We start from the raw sequence: 23,099 nt of genomic DNA, 5'->3' as shown, positions 1-23,099 counted from the left end.
TGAATGTTTTTCTTTTAAGTGTTTAGTTTGAAGGTGGCCAATTTCAGAGGTAGCTGTTAAGTTGGGATAAATTTCACTTGGTTGCTATATATATATATATATATATATATATTTTCCTTTGATCTCTTTTAGGGTTTAGAGGTTTTAGAGAATATTTTAGTTTGTCTAAAATTGATGATAATGTAACTATTTTTGTTTGCTGACAATTTAAAGGTGAACATTTAAGATTGTTCTATATCTAGAAATTACTTGATTATTTGGTCTATTTGAAATTTATAAACTCTTTATTTTTTAAAAGAAAAATTGTCGATTTCAATCTATATCTACCTATATATTAATAAAATTGAAAATTGAATTATCAATATCGACATTTTAATCCGAATAAATTTAATTAAATTAAAATTAGAAAGGGTATTTGTTGAACCAAAACCTCTTTACAAGGCTATTTATTAGGGGTATTTTCTTTTATATAATTTCAACCTTTAGTCAAACAGCCATGTCACATGCCACCTGTCACTTTTTAAATGTCCACTTCACCATTATGTTTTTCTTCATTAACAGCATGACAATTTTAATCAAATTCGAGAAATCAAGTTATAATTTATAATTTTAAAAAAACTTAAAACCTTTATTCATTATTATTATTCTTTTTCCTATTCTCTATAAATACCACCTACCTTCTCAACCTCAACAATGGAAGGCCACTGAGGACAGAGATAATAGAAATGATTTTATTTTTTCAATATTTTTAATTTTAAAAACCAGCAATACCAAAAGTGTATTCATTGAAATAATTTTTTAAAAATAATAATTGTAGCTTTATAACTAGTTTTCTATCATAAAGGTCAGTGCAAGTGGTAAAATGGTGAAAAAATTAGCGTTCGATAGAGGAATGGTTGAGGTGTTTATTCCAGGAGAAATGGAACACAGGAGTTGCTTGTTGGTATTGGCAACAAGATGTTTCAAAGCAAGAGATTACAACGAAAAACACGTACACTTTCATTCATTCTATTTAACATTAAGTTGTCAAATCTGCGTTTTAACTGGTTTTGAATTCTCCACAGCACCAAACAAACCCCATTCCCTATTACAAGAAGCTTTCTCATTCCTCTTTCTCTCCACCAAAAACATTGGAAAAGAAACTCTCAGAAAAACTATACATCAAAAAACTAAAAACAACACCACCCCATCCCCATCCCCCATCCCCCTTTAACTACCATCCGCAATCTCTGTCAATTCATCAGTTCTAACCTACCTACTTACTACCTACTACCAAACCCAAATATTAAATCAGGAAAGATCTTACGTGGACCAAGTTCATGATACTAAACTGGTATCACATCGTTCTTTGACGTGTCTTCACATTGCAAAACAATACCTTCAATACTAGCTGGAAAAATACACTTGCTCCACTCACAGCCACTTGCAATTGGATCAGGCGGAGGGACAATCATTAGCACATTTTCGTTTCTCTGAACAACACCCATTACACTAACAGTGCTTCCTTCCTTGATATATCTGCAAATGTAACAAATATTAACACCTGCCACATAACTGTTCTTCGATCATACATTGTACTAATTAACAACTACGACCCTCCAAGGTGGAGTTGGGCAAACTGTATGCAAGTGGAAAGTTTGCAGGAGGATAGGATAGGATCATTGATGTCTAAAGATTGCTGGAACCAATGATTGAAGCGATCATCAGAGGTTGTAAAACAATATAGTTTAACCATATCTAGGAAATGACTCTTTAAATTAACTACAACATTTGTTTTAATAATGTAATTTGCAAAAATATGCGAGACCCAGGGCTTCATTCCGAGGCTCTAAAAAACTTTATTTGACACTAGCTGTAGTTCTGGCTCCTTCATTTTTCCGAGTTTCGACAAATAATGAAGTATAATCTGTAGGCATGAATTATTTCAAAAAGCTAACAAGATAAGTACATTACCCTTCTTTTAAATGCATGACTCGACCATCACTTGAAAGATTTCTTTCTCCTAACCACCTGATGAAGTTGGGAGATAATTCTTCGTTTAATGGATTAACATCAATAACAATTGGATCATCGACATAAGGAGTCACCCTGGCTCCATAACCAGTCTTAACCAATGCTCTTAATCCAGATTGAAAATCGGAGATGTAGAAGTCAACCACATGTCTCTGTGAATAACAGCAAAAAGAATCCAGCTGTAAATGGCCTCAATAACAAGATCGAAAATTCAAATTAAGCAACAAGGTAGCTGAGGACATTTATAGACAACTTCAAACTGCAGAAGGTTTTAATACCTACATGGAACCAGCAGGTATGTGGTGTGGCACTATGTTAACTCCACATGAATTAATGAATAATACTTTTTATTGGAAAAAGAACATCGATACTCTATTCTAAGAAAAATAATATGAAGACACGAACCATAACATCCCAAAATTTTCAACCCCTCCCTTCAAAACCCCAAACAAACGAGAGAGAGAGAGAGAGTAGAGGAAAGCAATAAAACTTCAAGGATAGTAGTATTAATCAATCATAACAATAAATTGAGTCTTCAATCACTCACTTCTAGTGATCTGAGCCCCCAAGTAAAACGGCGATGAGTAGGATTAGCAGCTTTGGTACTCCATCCACGGTACTCATATAAACTGGTTGACGTATATACACATCTTGGAATTTTTTGGAATGATGACTCAAGGGGCACGTTACCACAGGTAACCACCTAGAACATGACCAAAACAAATTAACAATAACCAAGTAAACCAGTATAATGATAACATCATAATAAAAGCTGAATTTGTTTCCCAATTGAGGAACGACAACATTTCACTTCTCAAGGTAAAAGAATAGTCAACGAACATACATCAGTGATCGGTCTCATATTAGAAAATGGGCACAGATAAGGCATCTATAACAATTAAATGCATCAGAACTATCAGAAGATGTAAATAGCCAAAAAGTTCTCTATGTGCACACTACAGTCGGACAGAAATTTCTTTAAAAACATCAATATATCTATTCTATAAGTGAACTTTGGAAATTCTTACGTAAACCAATTCTAGTGATTTTTTCTTTTCTTTTTTTTGAAATGGAAATAAGAATTTTTACCAAACTTAGGGTGTGTTTGGAATACATTCTCAAGTGTTCAATTTAAAAAATAAGTGATTTAAAAAAAAATTAAGGTGTTTGGCAACCATTAATATAAATTTTGGAGTGTATTTTAAACATTTTTTTTCTACCAAAAGAGTTTTCTAAAAAACATTTTTTTTTTTGTAGTCTTAACAGACTCTTAGTTCCACATAAATGTAGTTATGTCATGAAAAACAGTATGTTCTACGATAACTGTTGTGTAAATATCAAAATTGGGAGAAGAACGCAAAACGTGTGCATTTAACTAATATCGTGAAACACACTTACCCCAGAGACCTTCACAAATTGTCCATTCTTTGCAGTTCTAAGTTCGGAATCTGGATAGCGAGTAATGAAACCCATAATTGCCCTTCTACCCCAGTAAGTATTCCAAACGAAAAGTGTACCGACAGCAGCAAAAAGAACCACAACCACTATGAGAAGAATTGCATTGTGGACAGCTCCAAGAATAAAACCCCCAGCAATAAAACCCATCACAAATAGAAGAATTAATGACCATAATACTATCTTTGGGAAGTTCTTTGCAAATGAATAATCATCATCATAAGTAAGAGTAGTTACAGCATGACCATGAGCTGCAGAACCCTGTAATTTAATGGATCCCATTGATTCTAAAGGGCCAGAAACTTTTCGTTGAGCTCCGGAAGAATTTAGAGGCCCCGAAGAAATGGGTCCTGATGTGATAAGGCCAGTAGCAGGTAGTACTGGAGGAAGAGGCCCAGAGTTTTGACGACCGATAGGTGTTACTCCACCAGACTGTGGACCAGACAACTTCTTTACAGGTTCCCCATGCTTGCTCAATGGTCCAGAATTTGACTTCTTCAATGAAACTGAACCAGAAAGGCCTTGAGAAGGTAAAGAACCTGAGGTGGTGTACATGGTGCGAGCTGTAGCATTTGGCATGATAGGCCCAGAATGAGATGCAACACCTCCAAAAGATCCAGACCTCAAGGAGCCACTAGTAATAGGTCCTGACTTCTTGGACTTGGAGCCATCTACAGGGATATCAAACATCTTCCCTAGCTCTCCCGATTTCTTGATATCTCCACCAGTATAGGGCATGGCTACAGAGCTCATCGTTGGGGGTCTCTCCTTAGGTTGCTCAGGCCTACCAGATACGTAAAGGCCATTGCTAAGCTGATGAGATGGTATTCTGGAACTCATCTTTGCCTCTTCAAAATAATATCAGCAGTTGATGTAATACTCAAGTTTCCTGCTAACCAAAATGTTCAAATGATTACAAATCAATTTAAATCAAATGTTAAACATGAGCCGGACACAATAGTGAGGCAAAGACAAAACACGCACTTGAAAATCAAAACAGATCCATTGAAAGCTACAAAACGAGCAACATGTAAAATTTATCTTGAATATGAGAACTTAAAGCATGAATAGCCAAAGGAATGCAGCAACGTATTTGTTCAGATAATGCATTTATGGGTTCCAATATAATTAGAATTGGCTATTCCAAAATAAAAAGATGTATGATACTTCCTTCGTCCTGGAGTTTGATTTTAGTGTCTATTTGAACTCTAAGATTTCAAAATGAATATTTTAGTCCCCAAAGTACATAAAACACCTCTAGAATGTTCTTGGACAGTTAGTTGATAAACGAAAAAATGACAATCATTTAGGTTGTTGATTGGGTAACGTTGAATTGGCAATTTTTCTTTTTTTTTTTTATGAGGTGGCTTCACTAAGAAAATGGAACAAAACAATCTTACTATTTATTTAAAAGGAAAAGTAACTTTTCACTAAGAAAATAAAAAGTGTAATGCTCAAAATACAATAGGAAAAAAAGTTCAAACAGAGTGAAATTTCAGAAAAAGGCCAAAAACATAACAATAGGCCCTTATCAGAACAGAAAGATGACAAAATATAAAAACAAGGAAAATAAAAGTATCCCAGCTATGAGAAATATCTTGCGTTGAAGAGTTGTCGAAGAGCTTTGTTATCACTCGTCTGCTTTGAAAAATAAGTCGATTTCTGACTTGGTTTGATCAGGGAGCTCTATGTTCTTTTCTTTCTAGTTTTGACATCATTTAACCAATCAGAAGACAACAGAGGTTGTCCCTCTCCTTTCCTTGTTGGCGAAGTGCAATTTTAGGGAAGGGAGAAGGGATGTTCGGTTCTAGATTCCCAACTCTATCGAGGGCTTTGTAAATCAGGTTTGAGGATTAAGATACCAAAGAAAACCAAGTCCTTTACCTTGCAAGTTTTGCTTGGTCGGGTGAGCATTTTGGATAGGCTTGCTAGGAAGATGGCTTTGTTAATGGGTTAGTTTTGTTGTATTCTTTGACAAAGGACGGAGAAAGACCTTGATCACTGTCTTTGGAGCTGTCAATACGTGAGGTCCATGTGGATCTCCTTCCTGTAGGAGTGTTTTCTGTTCAGACTGTTGGTCAGAGGGATGTTCGAGCGTCGATCAACGAGTTCCTCCTTTATCCGCCTTTCAATGAGAAAGGTTATTTTTGTGGTTTGTTGAGATGTGTACTGTATTGTAAAATGTATAGGTGAGGAACAATAAGGTGTTTAGAGGTTTAGAAAGAATCCTAGTGAGGTTTCATGCTTTGCTTTGGGCTTCAGTTTCTAGAGGCTTTTTGTAATTATTCCCTAGGTAACATTTTACTTAGCTGGAAGCTCCTCCTTCAGAGGGTGCTTTTATGGGCTTTTTTTTTGTCCTTGTATTCTTTCATTTTTTCTCAATGAAAGTTGTGGTTTTCATAAAAAAACAATAACACCAAGTTGAATCTTTATGATGAGCTACATCAAATCGATGAAAATGAGAAAAGGAAGAATTTTGAAAAGATCTTTGATTTCTCTCATGTCATATTTCTAGAACTTTAACTGCATTAGTCGAAGAGAGATCTGTGAACGAAGCCGACCTAATTCCAACAAGACTTTAAAGGACATTGACCTTAAAAATATTCCAAAATATTCATTGAATGTTGAAAATACGAAAAAGCTTAGACCGGCATGAAGAAGCATAAAAGCACTCAAAATGATTGAGAGGTTCCCCCACCCTAAACCTTAAGATACAGATGGAAGAATGCAAGCACTAGTAGGCATGCTTTCACTGTAAAATTTCAGCCATGTGCAAATTTACCATTGAGCATAATACAAATCGAAATATTAATTCACTAGGGAGTTTTGGACTTCCATAATGCAACATATAAAGACTTATGCAGAGGAGTGGAAGAATTCAAAAACCTTTGCAATGATTTTACTAAGAATTTTCCTAAGGAATCGATGGAGCACTTTTTAGAATCATCATGCATAGAAACTCTGAATGTGGATGTGAGCTGCACTAAATTATAAAATTAAAAAAATCTCTCCTTCACTAAATAAACGTGGAAAACAAGTGGAGGGTCAAGAAAAAAATGAAAAATAATCAACTTGAATTTGAGATAAGTATTTGAAATCTTTGTAAAAGACTAGATTTGTTGTCTCATGTTTGCTTTTCGCGAAAAAAATATCGATCGAAGTGGAGGGGTTCTTCAAATGACAAGGACCTAAGTCAACTGCTCAATCAAATGATATTGATTAAATATTTATCTCTTTTCAAGAAACCAGTGGGCCATTCCTTTGCAAAGTTGGGCTCAATTTCATAAGTGGCAATTCTGCCAAGAACTCCTCTTTAGTTGGGGAAAGAATCTGCAATCGGATATCCATCCTTGGAAAGTTTTATTCAAGAGATATCATCTCCAATCCAATATCTTGAAAAATTTGGTGAGAAAACACTTTAGTCTCTTCACGATTCTCTTCCTTGGGCATTTAATTCAATATCATGCTCGAGCACGTGCTTAATATTGGTAGAGCTTTCTTTTAGCACAAATACTATTATCATCCACAACCAAAAATTGAACATCAACACTTAACACTAATAATGAGGCTCAGTTACCTTGAATCCAATAAACCCAAATCAATTTCATATATAAGGTGGAAGGAATGACAGCATCAACAAGTTGAAACTATTCTCATAAGTTGATCTAGACCCCGATTAACTCAAAGCACCAGCTTAACAAACTTAGACTTCTTGCCTTGTCCAACTAACATGACAGAAAGTATCTGCATAAACCAAAAGTTTCATTACTCATTTTCAAACCTTTTTAACCAAACAAATACTCAATGTTCTTTTCTTGAAATATGGAAATTCTGAAACTATCCTTCCCTATATCCTTTAACCGTCAAAATACTCATTCTTACTTAGTTCCAGCCTTCCAGGAATTTCAAGCTCTTTACTCCATTCATTTTTTCCTTCAACTTGAGTGGCAAAAATTTCCTTATTCTGACCACAAATTTAGCACACTGCTATTAGGAATGTCACTGAGATTTTGAGTTCTTTTTCTTTAAGAACATAGATATAAAATATCATGCCACATTGTGCTAGAGAAGATACTTAAAGTAATCCTTATTAACTACTCTTGTCAACACTTTGGTATCAAATATCTCTTAAGACAAAAAGAGACCATACCTCCTTCCAAAAGAAATCTTTAGATCAACACCTTTAGAAAGGATTCAAGCAAAGCACCTACCAGATAACATAATTCAACTATGATTCACGGATAACCATGGAAAATATTATTTAGAAAGAAATCCATGTCTTTTTTCATTTTCCAAACTTATGTTACGGCACGAACTTTCTTATAAAAAAATATTATGGTATGAACTTAGATGCCACTTAGTTAACCTTGGAGTCTACAGAACGTTACAACCATCACTCTAATACCATCTATAACAGCCCATATTTCCAAAAACAACTATTAAACAAAAAAATGTTGAACATGACCAATGTAAACATTTACTACTTATACAATTCGAAGCTACTTATTACTAACAATTTCTAAGTCAAACTATCAAATAATAAGACAAACATCCTTTCTCAATTGTCAATCCTCAAATAACATAGAACATACTTTCAAACATTTATCAAGTCACATTAGTCAAAACATATCTTTATCAAAATATATATTTTGGAAAGGATGTGGAAATTGCTTACCTCAATCTACAATTCTACAATTCTGAATCCAAAATTCACTTCCTAGAACAAACATCAAATTCCTAAAGGCCTAAACAATAAACAAAACATCTAAGCGTTAAAACTCAGTTTAAAAATCTTAATCAAGGTTGAGAGACTATTTAGGAAGAATATTCTTACCCAAAATCAACCATAACAAACCATAGACCCTGATTGATCAGTCCGAGTCAGCCCAAAAGTACAAACAGCAAGCCTTCACAGGTTAAAAACTGATGTAAGACACTCTAATTGAGTCCAAAAAAGTTCAAGACATGCTAATACTGATAGAACCTTAATCAAAATACTTCAAAACTGACCCAAACATAACGGTTGAGTATCAAGAGTTCATAATAACGTTCAAACACTTCAATCCAATTTAACAAGAAAATTAAGGAAAATGATCCTTACCCAATATTAAGAAAAGGCTCCGGACCTTTCTGGTCGGTGTTCGAAAATGTACGAACTTGCAGATCTGGACCCTATACGTTATAGTACACTAATTTGAAGCCAAATGAAGTCTGGGTAGCAGTCGAAAGCTTACCCCCAAGCCAAAAGCGCAGCTGCAAGGCACACAGTCGTCAGAAAGGTTTCTAAAAAACTGCTGTTCGCCCGCGGAACGGAGAAGAAACACAGCCGTTCGAAGTGGCGATAACGTCGCTAGTCAGATTCGTGGATGAACGTAGACCGTCGTCGACGACAGAACTGCGCGTTGGCGTGTGTGTCTACTCGAGTCAATCGTCGGAGGTACGTGGTCGTCGACATTGGTTCGAAGAGTCACCGGAGAAGGAGAACTGAGCACACAAGGTGGGCGTGCTGGCGGCTATGATGTTGCGAGAGAGGAAGAAGATGAAGACTAGGGCTTTTCGTTTCTCTTTACTTTTTTTCTCTTCTTTTTTTTCCTATTTTATGACATCATAAATTGGTAACTTCTAAATTTTCATCTTATTCCAATTTCAAAAATTTTAACTAAATCTTTCATAGATTTGAGACCAATTTTACAAAATATATAATTTTAAATTTCAATTCACTTTACATTTCCATTCTTAATTATTTGTTACTTTATCAATTTATTTAAAATGATGTATCACTCACATTCATAGTTTAAACTAATATAATTATAATTTTGATCAAAACTCATATTTTTTACTAACGTTTTCAACATCTACATACACCATAGTTGAATATTGTTTCATGCATTTAATTGATGTCATACGTCTTAACCAATAAATTTAAACTCAAATCCACTTCACTATCAACTTATCCTTTCAAATTTAGGCTTTTTATTCCTTCAAGTTGGTCCAAGAGGTTAAGAGGAGGAGAGTTTATCCGATTAGTTTGTTGTTTTAGGTTTGCTTTCTATGTTTTTTTTAACTATAAAAAATTAATTAATTTAACAAATATGTGTTTTTTCGACCTTTATTCATTTTTACTATCATTTTGTTTTCTATGTAAAGCTAATGATGGAAATAAATAAAGTAAATAAAATAGTTGATAAGAAAGGATTAAATACACTATTAAACAGAAAAAGTATGCATGACCAACCGCTTATATTATACATTGGAATCAGAATATCAGAATAGTATATATTCAAATCACTAGAAAAGGCTGTTCTCAATTATTTCAAATGTCTTACAACCCAAATTTTAATAAATGGAAATGGAAGTATAAGAATGTTTGATAAAAAGAAAATAACAGAATGAAGAGCAAAGTAATGATTTCCCCAACACACATAAATCATGATCCCTACCTTTCAACCAAAGCAAATCTCTTTTTTTTTTTTTTTTCTCCTTTTACTTTGATATGTCATGGTGCTTTGGTAAACCCAATTGATGATAATTCCTTCTTCTTTTCTTGTAGACTACTTTTGGCTTCTAATGAACAATTGATTCAACAACACCTTTGCTTTCACTGTATGGCACAAATTCAACAAAGCTGTGCTCTAAACTTGTGCAATTCTCAATATTCTCTTAATCATTCTCCAATATCCTAGCTTGTAGTTTCAAATTTTGTATACACAATAAAATGTAATATATTACCAGACACAGCAGTTTCCAATGAGAAAAGCAGAAAAATCCATAGCAAGACTTGCAAAATAGAAGGGAAAAAGCCATATCTGACACCAAAAATACTTGCATTACTTCACATAATCTACCAGTCAGCTCAAGATTTAATGTTTTTCTTCTTCATATCATACCAAAACAAACCCAACAATATAATTTCACTCTAAAAAGATATAAAGGGAATATGAATACAAACTATACATCAAGCCAAGAGAAGAGAAGTGGGGAGCAGAAAAAAAATGCCTTATGTCTGTCTTCTTTGGTTGTTCAGTGGATGCACCATGACCATCATCAACATATGTTTCAAAAAACCGTAATACCTCAACAAGTTTCTTACGCACATATAACTACACAGGGATGACATCGACTTTTGATGAGTCCTCGCATCTGAGGACAATACCGTCAAGGCTAGCTGGAAAAATGAATTTGCCCCACTGGCATCCTGTGGTTAATGGCTCAGACGGGGGAACAATCATAAGTACGTTGTCATTTCTCTGAACAACTCCCATAACACTAACCGTGCTACCCTCCTTTATGTACCTGCATTTGAATATACAGTAACACTCACTAAATAATCACTATCCTTAAATATCGTTTCACATTTAGCAATAGTACTTAAAACTATCAAACTGGAACTGAAATCTGTTACATCATCCAATGGACATTATTAATCTGTGTTAGGGAATTCCATGTAGAGGGTATGTGAAACTAATCAGCTATACTCACTCAATGATTTCCACATGCATAATAATTGTAACAATGTAAACTTGCTTACTTACTAATAACTATGTTTCGTTTGATAACTACTTTGTTCTTTAATTTCTATTTTTGAAATTTTGCTTGTTTCCAGGTCATTCTTTTGGTAAAAAATTATCCACCTTCTTTAACAACACAATTGAATTATAAGCAAAATTCTAAGAACAAAAACAAGTTTTAAAAAACAGTTTTTTCCTTCTAAATTTTGTAGTTTTATTAAAACGTGTTCAAAATAGGTAGTAAAGCAAGAAAACTATAGGTAAAAGTAGTGATTGTAAGCTTGATTTTAAAAAACAAAAAACAAAATACATGGCTATCACTTATCAAACGGACCTAAATGTTCCAATCAATGACAATTCATCTCAAGTTTAGACGATACCGGTTAGAAATAGTGGGCTTAGGTCATGTTGAAAGCCCAAGGGTAGTTGACATTTACTTTGCCCTAATTTTTTATTAATTTAATTAGGCTCAAGTTGCCTAAATATTCTCTCCTTTGTACCTTTATTATCATCAGAGAATAATAAGAAATATCAGCATCGTGGTTTTTCTCCCAGTACTAGGCTTTTCACGTAAATTTGCGTTTGTTCTACATTCCTACTTTCAATATGGTATCAGAGTGGGATATTGAAGAAACCCTAGACAATCAAGCACTTGACGGAACCCAGCAGAAGGGACAGCCAACGACATCAGTGCAGCCGTCGCTGTCGCCGCAGTTGATGCCTGAATTAGCACCACCATAAATGAGTGGTTCTGACGTCTTCAGAACCCACCAGTCAGCTTTCCTGTCCAGCCGCAACCATCCAACAACCAGTAACCTTCAACCGCACGGCCCTTTACACGTCGCCAGTCTGGATTCCCTCATATGTGCCACCTAGCTCTCTTGTTGGGTTAGCCACAAACCCTAGTGGCTGCCAGAAGGTTGGAAATCCAGCCCACTCAAACTTTGAGGTAGCTAAGTCCTCAACGCAGTCAAGAGCCCATGAGCAGGGTCCGTCTCCTAGTATTGCTCAACATCAACTAAACATACTACAACAGAAAATTGCAGCGATTGAGGCAACGCTAAGGGCTCCGTCCAACAACCGTTTGACCTCACCAGTGTATTATAAAAATCTGGTAACCTTGCTCCTTGCTTTGTCCTCTTCTTATGTGTCTAATCTAGTGGCACAATTTACAAGATATTTTCCAAGGGAGAAATTGAATGGTCAAAATTATTTTTCGTGGTTCCAGTCTATTAAATTGACCCTTGAAGGGTGCAACAAATTTGGTTTCTTGACATGGAAGATACCTCGTCCTACACCAGGAGACCCTCAGGAACAATACTGGAAAGAGGAGGACTCTCTTATTCGGTCCACATTGATCAACATTATGGAACCACAGATTGACAAGTCCTTACTGTATGTTGCAATCGCTAGGACATTTAGGATACGACTCAACAATTGTATTCCAAGCGTCAGAATGTCTCTCGTTTATACACTCTGTAAAAACTAGTTCACGAGTGCAAACAGGGGACAATGGATGTGACATCCTTCTTTAACAGACTTTCCCTTATCTGGCAGGAAATTGACTCATGGAAAGAAATTGTCTGAAATTGTCCCAGTGATGGCATACAATACTCCAGGATTGAGGAGGTTGATAGGATATATGTTTTTCTTGCAAGTCTCAACCCTAAATTCGATATTGTTCACAAGCGTATACTGAGCCAAAGACCTATACCCTCCCTGATGGAGGTTTGTTCTGAGGTTCGCCTTGAGGAAGATCGTACAAGTGCTATGAGTAGTCTGACAAACCCCGCTATTGATTTTGTTGCCTTCAGCGTGAGGTCCTCTAGTCATAACAGTGAGAAGCATAGTGGAAAACCAATCCCTGTCTGTGAACACTACAAGAAACAGTGGCATACCAAGGAGCAGTGTTGGAAACTACATGATTGTCCCCCAAGAGGTAAGAAACATCCTTCCAACAACAAATGAAACTACGTGGGTATTCCAGTCCGACTACGCTAGGAGCTATTGCCCAGCTAGGTATACCTCGATCCTTCAGTCTTATTAGTATTGATGGGAAGAATCCCTTGATTCTGAACTCTAGCGCCAGTGATCATTTGACAGGATCCTCATAACACTTTGTGTCTTATATTCCATGTGCTGATAATTAGAAGATATGGATAGCAGATGGTTCCATGGCTTCCATTGCCGGGAAGAGGCTGATTTTTCCTTTTGAAGGATTAACTTTACATCATGTGTTGCATGTGCCCCGAATTTCCTATAATCTAATGTATATAAGCAAGCTTACTTGTGAATTAAACTTCACTTCGATATTCTTACCTGATTCTGTTTCGTTTCAAGACTTGAGCTTGGGGAGGATGATTGGCACTACCTAGCACAGTAGGGGACTCTACTTGTTTGAAGATGATGCCTCCACTAGTAGCATTTCTAAAACTAGTCTTTTATCTTCATATTTTACTGCTTCAAAAAGACTTTTTGTTGTGGCACTTCCATTTAGGCCACCCCAATTTTCAATATATGAAATACTTATTTCCTCATATTTTTTCTAAAGTTGATATTTCTACCATGTCTTGTGGTGGGTGTATTCGGACTAAACAACATCGAGTCTCCTTTCCCTCACAACCATATAAGTCAACCCAACCTTTCACTCTTGTCCATAGTGATGTTTGGGAACCATCCAAGGTCACTACTTCCTCTAACAAATGGTGGTTTGTTACCTTCATTGATGACCATACCCGTCTTACTTGGGTTTTCCTCATCTCCGACAAATATGAAGTTGCATCCACATTTCAAAACTTCTATCATACCGTAGAAACGCAATTCAATGCAAAGACTGTAATCCTAGGCAGTAGTAATGGTTGTGAGTTTCAAAACCATACCCTTAACAAGTTTTTGTCCTCTAAGGGAGTTGCACCAGAGTTCTTGTGCTTACAACCCCTCAACAAAATGGGGTTGCTGAGAGAAAGAACCGTCACCTTTTGGAAGTTGTCTGTTCTTTTATGTTGTCTATTTCCCTTCCTTTCTATCTATGCAGATGTTCTCACTGCAACTCATCTCATCAACCAAATACCTTCCCATATCCTACACCTCCAAACCCCCTTAGAATGTCTCAAAGAACTCTATCCCTCTACCCATCTCATTTCTAATGTCTCCCTTCAAGTGCACAGCCTATGTTCATAGTCATGGTCCTAACCGAACTAAATTCACCCCTCAGGCTCAAGCTTGCATGTTTGATGGATACCCTCTGCACCAACGAGGCTATAAATGCTTTCACCCATCCTCACATAAATACTTTATCACCATGGATATCATCTTTCTTGAGGATCATCCTTCTTTCCCGTTAGCCTACTTCAGGGGGAGAGTATAAGCGAAGAGTCTAACTATGTGGTTCCCTTAGAGTCTATCTATTATACTCTAGTTACCTTGCTTGACACAAATTCTCACACAACAGTCCTACCCACAGACAAGTTCCCTACACAACTTACTATATATGGAATCTCATAAAGGAAGTTGGGTCTCTTGCTGTTCAGCCGACTCCAATCCAAGATTCTGAACTTTTACGAGATCAAGGTATAACTAATTTCATTGACTCACATATTAATAACAAAATGAGTGAGAATGACAAGTTCGAGACAAATTCTACTAACACATGTATCGACAGTAAGGTGGGTGAGAATGACAGATCTACAAATAACAGGTATGAAATAGTTGTCCTTAAAGATGGTTGAAAAGAGCAATGTTGATGAGGTCATTACAGATAAAGAGGTAAGGTTGATGAGAATGAGTTCGTTGCATAATCTACTGAAGACAAAACCAAGCAAGACCATTAGGGAAACATCAACAAGTATGATCCTTCTCTGAATCTTCCTATTGCACTGAGGAAAGGTACCATATCCTCTACACAACACTCCATTTTTACCTATGTTTCGTACGAGAACTTCTCACCCCAATTCAGAGCCTTCACTACCAACCTTGACTCTACTACGATACCCAAGAATATCCACCTTGCCTCAGAGTACCCTGAGTGAAAGACTACTGTAATAGAAAAAATGAGAGCCTTGGAAAAGAACAAGACCTGTGATCTTTGCACACTCTCCAAGGGACACAAGACTATGGGATGCAAATGGGTGTTTGCACTCAAGTATAAAGCATATGGTATCCTTGACAGACATAAGGTCCAGTTAGTTGCAAAAGAGTTCACTCAAATTTATGAGGTTGACTATTCAGAGACATTTTCCCCTGTTGCAAAGTTTAAACATGGTTGGAGTCTTGTTGTCAATTATTATAAATAAAGATTAGCCCTTATATCAACTTGATGTTAAGAAGGTGTTCTTGAATGGAGATTTAGAAGAGGAAGTGTAGATGGGTCCTCTAGGATTTGAAGCTCAGTTTGATAATCAGGTTTGCAAGCTTCAGAAGTCTTTGTAAGGGTTAAAATAGTCACCGAGAGCTTGGTTTGATAGGTTTACCACTTTCATCAAGTCTTAGGGAAACAATCAAGGCACTTCGATCACACTTTGTTCACAAAAGTTTCCTATACTAGGAAAATTGCAGTTTTGATTGTCTACGTTGATGACATTGTGCTATCTGGGGATGATACTGTTGAGATCATCCAACTAAAAAAGAAGATGAGTTTGAAATTAAAGACTTGAGGAATCTGAAGTACTTCCGGATGGAGGTTGCTAGGTCCAAAGAGGGCATCTCCGTGTCTCAGAGAAAGTACACTCTTGATTTATTAGATGAAATAGGTATGATGGGATGTCGTCTTGCTGATATGCCCATTGAGTTCAATGTCAAGCTCAAAAATTCTGGTGACAAGATTCCTACTGATAAAGATAAATATGCGCGCCTTGTGAGAAAGCTAATTTACTTGTCTCACACAAGGCCTGACATCTCTGATGTTGTGAGTATTGTCAGTCAATTCAAGCAAGCTCCTTATGACGGCCACATGAAGGCAGATAACAGAATTCTAAGGTATTTAAAAGCAACTCCCGGTAAAGGGTTGAGGTTTAGAAAGACTTCAAAAATGTGTATTGAGGCCTATACTGACTCCAACTGGGCAAGGTCTATTGTTGATAGAAAATCCACCTCGGGATGCTACACATTTGTGTGGGGCAATATTGTTACTTGGAGAAGTAAGAAGCAAGGAGTTGTGGCTCAAAGCAGCATCGAAGCCGAATACAGGGATATGAGTTTGGAAATTTGTGAGAAAATTTGGCTCCATAAGGTGTTAACTGATCTTCATCAGAACTATGAGGTGCCTATGAAACTATTATGCAATAACAAGGCAACTATTAGCATTGCCAATAACCCGATCCAACAAGACAGAACCAATCGTGTGAAGATTGACAGACACTTTATCAAAGAGAGCCAGACAGTGGTAGCATCAGCATCCCTTGCATGCCACCGAGCCAACAGATTGCTGATATACTCATAAAGGAGCTCCTTAGACAAAACTTTGATTCATGTGTTAGCAAGTTGGGTCTTTCCGACATTTACGTCCTAACTTGAGAGGAAGTGTTAGAAATAGTGGGCTTGGGTCATGTTGAAAGCCCAAGGGTAACTGAGATTTACTTTACCCTAACTTTTTATTATTTTAATTAGGCTCGTGTTGCCTATAAATATTTTTTCCTTTGTACCTTTACTATCATGAGAAAATAATAAGAAATATCAGTATCGTGGTTTTTCTTCCTGTACTAGAATTTTCACGTAAATTTGTGTTTGTCCTACATCTCTACTTTCAATAACTCCATCCCTGTCTAAGACATGTACAATCCTCAAACAATATTTTGTGGTTCAAAGAGGAATATAGAGACCAAAATTCAACACCAATTGGTAGTTTAACTTATTCATTTTAAACGTGTGGAATAAGGGGCTAAAGTAAATGGGTTGACAGGAGTATTAGACGAAATTCTGCGGTTCATAAAGGAAAGAGTAAAAGTGGGTGTTGAATTTTATTGCTAGTTATTAAAATTGTTGGACAGACCAGCTGACTTTGGGAAAACGCTTTTGGGTGAAGCTAAACTGAGTCAGCCAGTTGATGCTAAAGCGATATATCTCAATTGGAATAAAAACAAGAGATAGAGGAACAGCAAGGGTCAACCTTATAGAAGAGAAAAACAAACTATTGTTGAAAGATGGTGGTAGGTAAAAAAACAGGGCATAACCATGAGTTTATTGAAGTCTGAGGTTATTCAAGGAGTCTGCATGTAATTTTCCTCTTTGAAAATCAAATATCGAGCAAAACTAAATAAGTTGAATAAAATTCACAATATAGAAGTTTTTAATAACATCAGAGATGTTGAATTGTAAGAGAAGAAAAACAAAGTAGTTTACCCTTCTTTTAATCGCATTACACGATCATCGCTTGAAAGATTCCTCCTTCCTAGCCATCGAACAAACTCTGGCGATAAGTCTTTGTTTGATGGATTAACATCAACCACAAAAGAGTCGTCAACATATGGAGTCACTCTAGCACCATAGCCTGTCTTAACTAATGCTCTCAATCCGGACTGGAAATCAGAGATGTAAAAGTCGACCACATGTCTCTATGGAGAAAAACATGAGAACAGAATAAATTTATTGATATCGATCTTGAAGTTCAACTATAGAACAGATTTACAAAATTAGGATATTATAATTCATATAATTGTAGCGTGTCTAAAATTAGCTTGGAGCTTGTCTAAAAGATTTTTACCTTTCCAGGTTCTTTTTTCTTTCCTAATTAATCAGGTAAAACTGCCTTCTGGCTAACCTTTCCAAAAAAGTTCATTCTAAGTCTTTCAAAGATGGAAATACAGTTTGAGGAGAAATTGTCATTTATCAACCAAATCATTTACAATTCAAGAAAACAGATCCAAATAACATCTGAAACGTAGGGAAAAAAATAACATCTGAAACGTAGGGAAAAATACATTTCACACTAAGATTTAATAAAAGTGTTAGAGTATGTCCTCATAGCAAGGCAAGTCTGTACAGCCTTGCTCCAGAAAAGCAAGGTCCAATCATAGCAGGAATTCCTTAACTTGCCAGACTCCCTTGGTCTAATCATCCATAACTGCCTCCTCAGTTACAAGATCCAAAACATACTTGCTACATCTGCTGTACTTTTATTTGTCTAGATCAAAAGTAGATTCTTATTAAAAGAAAATGTAAAAGAGAACTTGTACTTGTCTTTTGTTTTCTTACTCTAAACAATTGGAGCCTCTTTTTGTTCTGATTTTATGGCTCATTTCTGTATGGCCCTTACTTTTGTAACTTGCTTCAGCTGGATGAAAGTTGATTTTCCATCAAATAAACTAGTTTGAGAAAACCATGTATTACAACTTGCAGCCGCCTTACCCTTACATGGATTTGACAATTCCAAAGGATTGGTTCTGCTTTCAATTGGAATATTTGAAAATCGCATTCATCAGCCAGGGATCATCAGGACCTCAAAGTCCAAATCATCTCAAAAGTCCCCCACAACCAATAGTGTGATATTGTGACAACCATCAATGTTAGAATCCATTGTAAGTAGTATTAAATATCCTCAATATATTTTAAGAAGTTGGCCGAAAAGAAATATAAAACACTACAGTTTTTACTTGATGACAACAAAGGACTAGCATTATATGAAACCAAGGAATGCAGAAAAGTCAACAACCAAATGTATTCCATCACCTAGTGGGCATATTACCTCTGATGATCTCAGTCCCCATGTAAATCGACGATGTCCAGGATTTGCTGGTTTTGAACCCCACCCTCGATACTCATATAGACTTGTAGATGTATAGACGCATCTAGGAACCTTACGGAAGGATGACTCAAGGGGCACATTACCACATGTAACAACCTGCAGAGTATGAGAAGTACTGTGACATCAATAAGGAATTCCCTTTTGCAAAATGCAACAAAATAATGATAAAATAATATAAGAAAAAATGGGAAAAAAAAAGAGATTAACCTTGGAAGTTCAGGTAATATTTACAGTAGATTGTCACCCAAAATTGCATATTTATATGGTTAAACGAATTAAAAGCAAAAAAAAAAAAAAAAATACTTGAATGCATTTCATTTAATTCAATGTCTTAGAAATTATCTGTTGTTGTCAAGAATGGTAACTAGCTATTATCACCAATACCAAAGGACCTTTTGTTAGGCTACATACCCCAGAAACTTTGACATATTGCCCATTTTTTGCAGTTCGGAGTTCAGCATCAGGATACTGAGAAATGAAACCAATAAGAGCTCTCTTCCCATAACAGCTGTTCCAAGTAAATATTGCAGCAACTACTCCAAAGAGTAGAACAATAACAATGAGAAGAACAGGATTGTGGACTGCAGCAAGAATAAAACTTCCAGCAATGAGCCCCATGACAAATATGAGAATAACAGACCATAATATTAATTTCGGAAAGCTTTTTCCAAAAGAATATTCATCATCTGGACTAAGGGTAGTAACTGCAGGATTTTGTGCTATTGAAGGGCCATTTATTTTCATTGAACCCATTGATTCCAATGGGCCAGACGTTTTTTTAGGTGCCCCAGATGAGTTCAGCGGACCAGAAGAAATGGGGCCAGATGTGATGAGTCCAGTTGCAGGAAGAACCGGAGGAATAGGTCCAGAATTTTGGCGTGTCACTCCACCAGATTGAGGGCCAGATACTTTCTTAACAGGCTCTCCATGTTTGTTTAGTGGCCCAGAAGTTGACTTCTTGAATGAGGTCGAACTAGTCATCATGCCAGAAGAAATAGGACCAGAGGTGGTATAACTCGATCGGGGAGCTGCATTTGGCATGATCGGTCCTGAATGAGTTGCAGCCCCTCCAAAGGATCCAGTCCTTGTAGGAGCCACATTGAGAGGCCCAGATTTCCTGGACTTAGAACCCTCCATAGGAATATCAAACATCTTTCCCAATTCTCCAGACTTCTTAATATCCCCACCAGTGTAGGGCATTGCCACTGAACTCATTGTTGGGGCCTTTTCCTTCTGCTGCTCTGGCCTCCCCGAGACAAAGAGGCCATTGCTAAGTTGATGAGATGGGAATCTGGAACCCATCAATTAGTTCAAAGAAACTCACGTGGACCAAAGCAAATTGTGAAGGCAACTATTGTAAGGTCAATGTAGAAGTCCGTTGTCCTACAGAAATAAAACAATATCATAAGAAAGAGAGAGAAGAATAGAAGAACCATTTCAATTTACAAAAAGCAAAGCACAGGGCCATAAATGCAGTAAGCAAAAGGATTTTCAACATCCGGGAGAAGTTCATTTCGTCACAAAAATATGAAATCTTACCAGAATAATGACGTATAAACTGTTTGCCTATATTTTTTTTTCAAAAATAAAGTAGAATAAAAAAAGATGTGCCATACTTCCTACATAAAACAGAAAGTATATAACCGATGGTGAACCCTCCAAAATTCTATTTCGGCAGTGATAACAACAGAAAGAATGAGTTTCTGTAAGCATTTTTCTCTAAAAGAGAAAAGAACAAAAAGAATGAGTTTTCTACACTACAAAAAGGAACATCGCGGATAACTATCGTTCTACCCACTTCTTCAGAAAGAATGCGTCAATGCGATAGTCTCTGGCAATAAATTTCTCCAATCCAAGGCAAGAATGGTACGTACATCAAGAATTGGGAAAAAAATTATTAAAACAATACAAGGTAGCTGGTGATTACAAATAAGAAAGAATTAAGCAACAGAAAAAGACTGTGAATTGCCAGGAGATCTCCTTATCACTTGTTTGGACTTTTTACACCCGAAAAGAAAAGATTTGTAGCAGGATTTGAGTATTTGAAAAGTCCAAGGGAAAAAGAAAACTCAGCTTCAGATACAATCTCCTGGATCGAGTGAGGCAAAATTCCATCCCTCATAAGGGTTATTCATAGTGAAGGCAGATTTCTAAAATTACATCTTTTCCTAATAATGACAACTCTCCAACGACTTCGAATCTAGAAGTGTAAGGAGGTAGCAGATCCATAGCTGAAAGAGAAAATCCAAAACAAGAATAAAACAAAAGACAGACCCCATTTGTCAAACTGAAGAAATCCAGAGAGTTCAAATCAAAGAAACTAAGTAAAACCAGGGTATCCCACTGTACATGAATGCGAAAATGGTGGATTCCATAGCAGATGGCAATTGAACAAAAAATTCAAAAGTAACCCATTTCAGAATAAACCCATCTACAATCACTCAACTAAAATTGATCAAAATCGAAAACCCAGATCAGAGAATCATCAGGTAGTGGTATGAAAATGGGGGAAGATCTAAAAGGAGAAGAAGAAGAAGAAGAAGAAATAGGAATGTGGATAAGGGATGGATGATTTGATTGAGAGTAGAAAGTTTTACCTGGAAAGCAAAGTGAGTGAGTGTGTGAATCAAAGGTAACGGTGGAATGGAAGTAATGACGCTACTGATTCAGCTGGGAAGAGGAGACTGAGATCCCAATTCCATAGCAGAGGTTCATCTCTCTCTCTCTCTCTCTCTCTCTCTCTCTGCGTGAGTTTGAGTTTTGAGTGTGTATAAAAAGAATTTCTCTCTCTTCAAAGAGCCGCAACAACTGGTAGGTTGTCTGGCCCGGCAAAAACCACCAAACGGAGTATAAAGGTCAAGCAAAAGAACAATCTCATTTAACTATTCACCTCGGAGGAGACATCCCACCTCTTTCTTTCTCTCTCTTCTCAATTTTCCGCTCATTCTTATTTTCTCCTCCTTTATTTTCTCATAACACTTTCCTTCTCTTCCTGTTTAAGACGAATCTAATTCTAAATCATAATACATTCTTTTAGTATATGTGTTTAAAATATGGATTATTTTGATTTCCATAAAAAATAGTAAATACTAGTTAAAATAAACAAACACATATTTAATACTTTAATACAATAGTTTGTGATAGGTTATAATAGTTGAAACCCAAGAATATGATGAGATATAGAGTCAACTACACCCATTCAAACTAGGGCACTCTTGGTTAAAATCTAAAATTAAAACAAATAGTTGTGTTCATTCAAACTATAAAATCAACTTAAAATCATTTAAACAAATTTTTACCAACTCCAACATATAGTTAAAGTTGTCGACCAAAATTATCATCCTAAATATCAATGGTTTGATTTCCACTTGGATATTATTCATTTTAAATAATTAAAAATTGCCCAAAACCTATCAAATAGCCCTAGACAAAAATTATCACATTTTTTTTTCTAAATAGGTACGAAAAAATAGACCGAACAATGAAAATGAAAATTTTATCATACTTTTGGTAAGCTTCTACTAATTATGTTTCTAATATTAATGATTTCTAAACTTAAATTCTAACATTAAGTTCTAAATTAAGTCATTATAAAAGTTTAGAATTCAAGTTAAAGGTTATTTTTATAAATGAACGAAAACATATATAAATGTTATAAATTATTATTGATAGGTATTAATAGACATATTATTCATTGATAATTACTAATATATACTTATAAAAGTCTATAAGTATAGTTTTTATCACTAGACTATTACATCTTGTAAATATTTTCAATAGTTGTATCACTTAAAATAATTTTCATATATAATATAATTATTAGTGTAAATTCTTTTGAAAAATATTATAAATAATAAAAACGGTAGTAAAAATTTTATTTACGGTATCATGAATAAAAATTAAAATGTTGGACGTACCCTTGAATTGCTAAATTTTAATAGTTGTAAGATATAAATGTATGCTTAAAAAGAGAGAGAGAGAGAGAGAGAAAGAAAAAGAATGTGTAATTTGATTTTAATCCCAAGAGTGGTTCGAAAGAAAAGGTTTCCCTTTTCCATATTTGTCTTAATTTTCACCCAAAGGTGGGGATTTTGTTGGTGGAGAAGTTGAAAAATGACCAAACCGCCATGGAATCACAATAATTATAGGAAGAAAATAAAACGAAAGTCATGAAATGGTATTGTTGTTATTATTAGTTATTTGTATTTACTTAAGAAATTAGATATTTATTATAAGAGAGAAGAGAATGCAGGAAGGAGTGTCAAAATCATCACATGTAGACAAAGACAAACAGTAATGAACTTTACACGGTATCTATAGCTGTAAGGAATGGGGTGTGATAAACTATATAACAGCCAGGTAAGATAATCAATACTCTTAAACCA

The 23,099-nt window shown here is 35.7% G+C and overlaps 2 protein-coding genes and 1 long non-coding RNA gene across 6 annotated transcripts; all 3 read right to left on the bottom strand.

Moving 5' to 3' along the window:
- Positions 1-975: 975 nt before the first annotated feature.
- On the bottom strand, positions 976-9,085 carry LOC101222811 (uncharacterized membrane protein At1g16860). 4 transcript variants are annotated; one of them, XM_011653406.2, is made up of 8 exons: positions 8,570-9,085; positions 8,303-8,375; positions 8,144-8,213; positions 7,619-7,675; positions 3,412-4,357; positions 2,561-2,716; positions 1,954-2,165; positions 976-1,518 (listed from the first exon to the last, which is right to left on the bottom strand). In XM_011653406.2, the coding sequence occupies exons 5-8, from the start codon at positions 4,306-4,308 to the stop codon at positions 1,326-1,328; spliced, it is 1,458 nt and encodes a 485-aa protein (XP_011651708.1). In that variant the 5' UTR covers positions 4,309-4,357; positions 7,619-7,675; positions 8,144-8,213; positions 8,303-8,375; positions 8,570-9,085; the 3' UTR covers positions 976-1,325. The 4 variants fall into 4 exon arrangements, with proteins under 4 accessions (XP_011651708.1, XP_011651707.1, XP_011651710.1 ...); XM_011653405.2 differs by lacking the exon at positions 7,619-7,675; XM_011653408.2 differs by lacking the exons at positions 7,619-7,675; positions 8,144-8,213.
- Positions 9,086-10,264: 1,179 nt separating this feature from the next.
- On the bottom strand, positions 10,265-21,675 carry LOC101222572 (uncharacterized membrane protein At1g16860). Its single transcript, XM_004144375.3, has 5 exons — positions 21,312-21,675; positions 19,126-20,097; positions 18,655-18,810; positions 17,313-17,524; positions 10,265-10,761 (listed from the first exon to the last, which is right to left on the bottom strand). Exons 2-5 carry the CDS (start codon positions 20,014-20,016, stop codon positions 10,569-10,571), a joined length of 1,452 nt encoding a protein of 483 aa, XP_004144423.1. The 5' UTR covers positions 20,017-20,097; positions 21,312-21,675; the 3' UTR covers positions 10,265-10,568.
- LOC116402664 lies at positions 17,766-18,648 on the bottom strand. Its single transcript, XR_004215133.1, has 2 exons — positions 18,318-18,648; positions 17,766-18,243 (listed from the first exon to the last, which is right to left on the bottom strand). It is a non-coding gene; the product is annotated as an uncharacterized LOC116402664 (long non-coding RNA).
- Positions 21,676-23,099: the final 1,424 nt, after the last annotated feature.

The sequence above is a fragment of the Cucumis sativus genome, chromosome 3 (genome assembly GCF_000004075.3).
Source record: "Cucumis sativus cultivar 9930 chromosome 3, Cucumber_9930_V3, whole genome shotgun sequence".
Taxonomy (NCBI): Eukaryota; Viridiplantae; Streptophyta; class Magnoliopsida; order Cucurbitales; family Cucurbitaceae; genus Cucumis; species Cucumis sativus.
This window is presented reverse-complemented; position numbering and strand designations above follow the sequence as displayed.

Bases quoted from the DNA above. Each gene is read 5' to 3' on its own strand.
- LOC101222811 (XM_011653406.2), bottom strand. From the start codon at position 4,308: ATGAGTTCCAGAATACCATCTCATCAGCTTAGCAATGGCCTTTACGTA. The intron at 2,717-3,411 runs GTAAGTGTGTTT...GTCATGTTCTAG, and splicing joins AATTTGTGAAGGTCTCTGGG to GTGGTTACCTGTGGTAACGT. The intron at 1,519-1,953 runs GTAATGTACTTA...TTACATTTGCAG, and splicing joins GTCATGCATTTAAAAGAAGG to ATATATCAAGGAAGGAAGCA.
- LOC101222572 (XM_004144375.3), bottom strand. From the start codon at position 20,016: ATGGGTTCCAGATTCCCATCTCATCAACTTAGCAATGGCCTCTTTGTC. The intron at 18,811-19,125 runs GTATGTAGCCTA...CATACTCTGCAG, and splicing joins AATATGTCAAAGTTTCTGGG to GTTGTTACATGTGGTAATGT. The intron at 17,525-18,654 runs GTAATATGCCCA...TTTTCTCCATAG, and splicing joins GGGGACTGAGATCATCAGAG to AGACATGTGGTCGACTTTTA.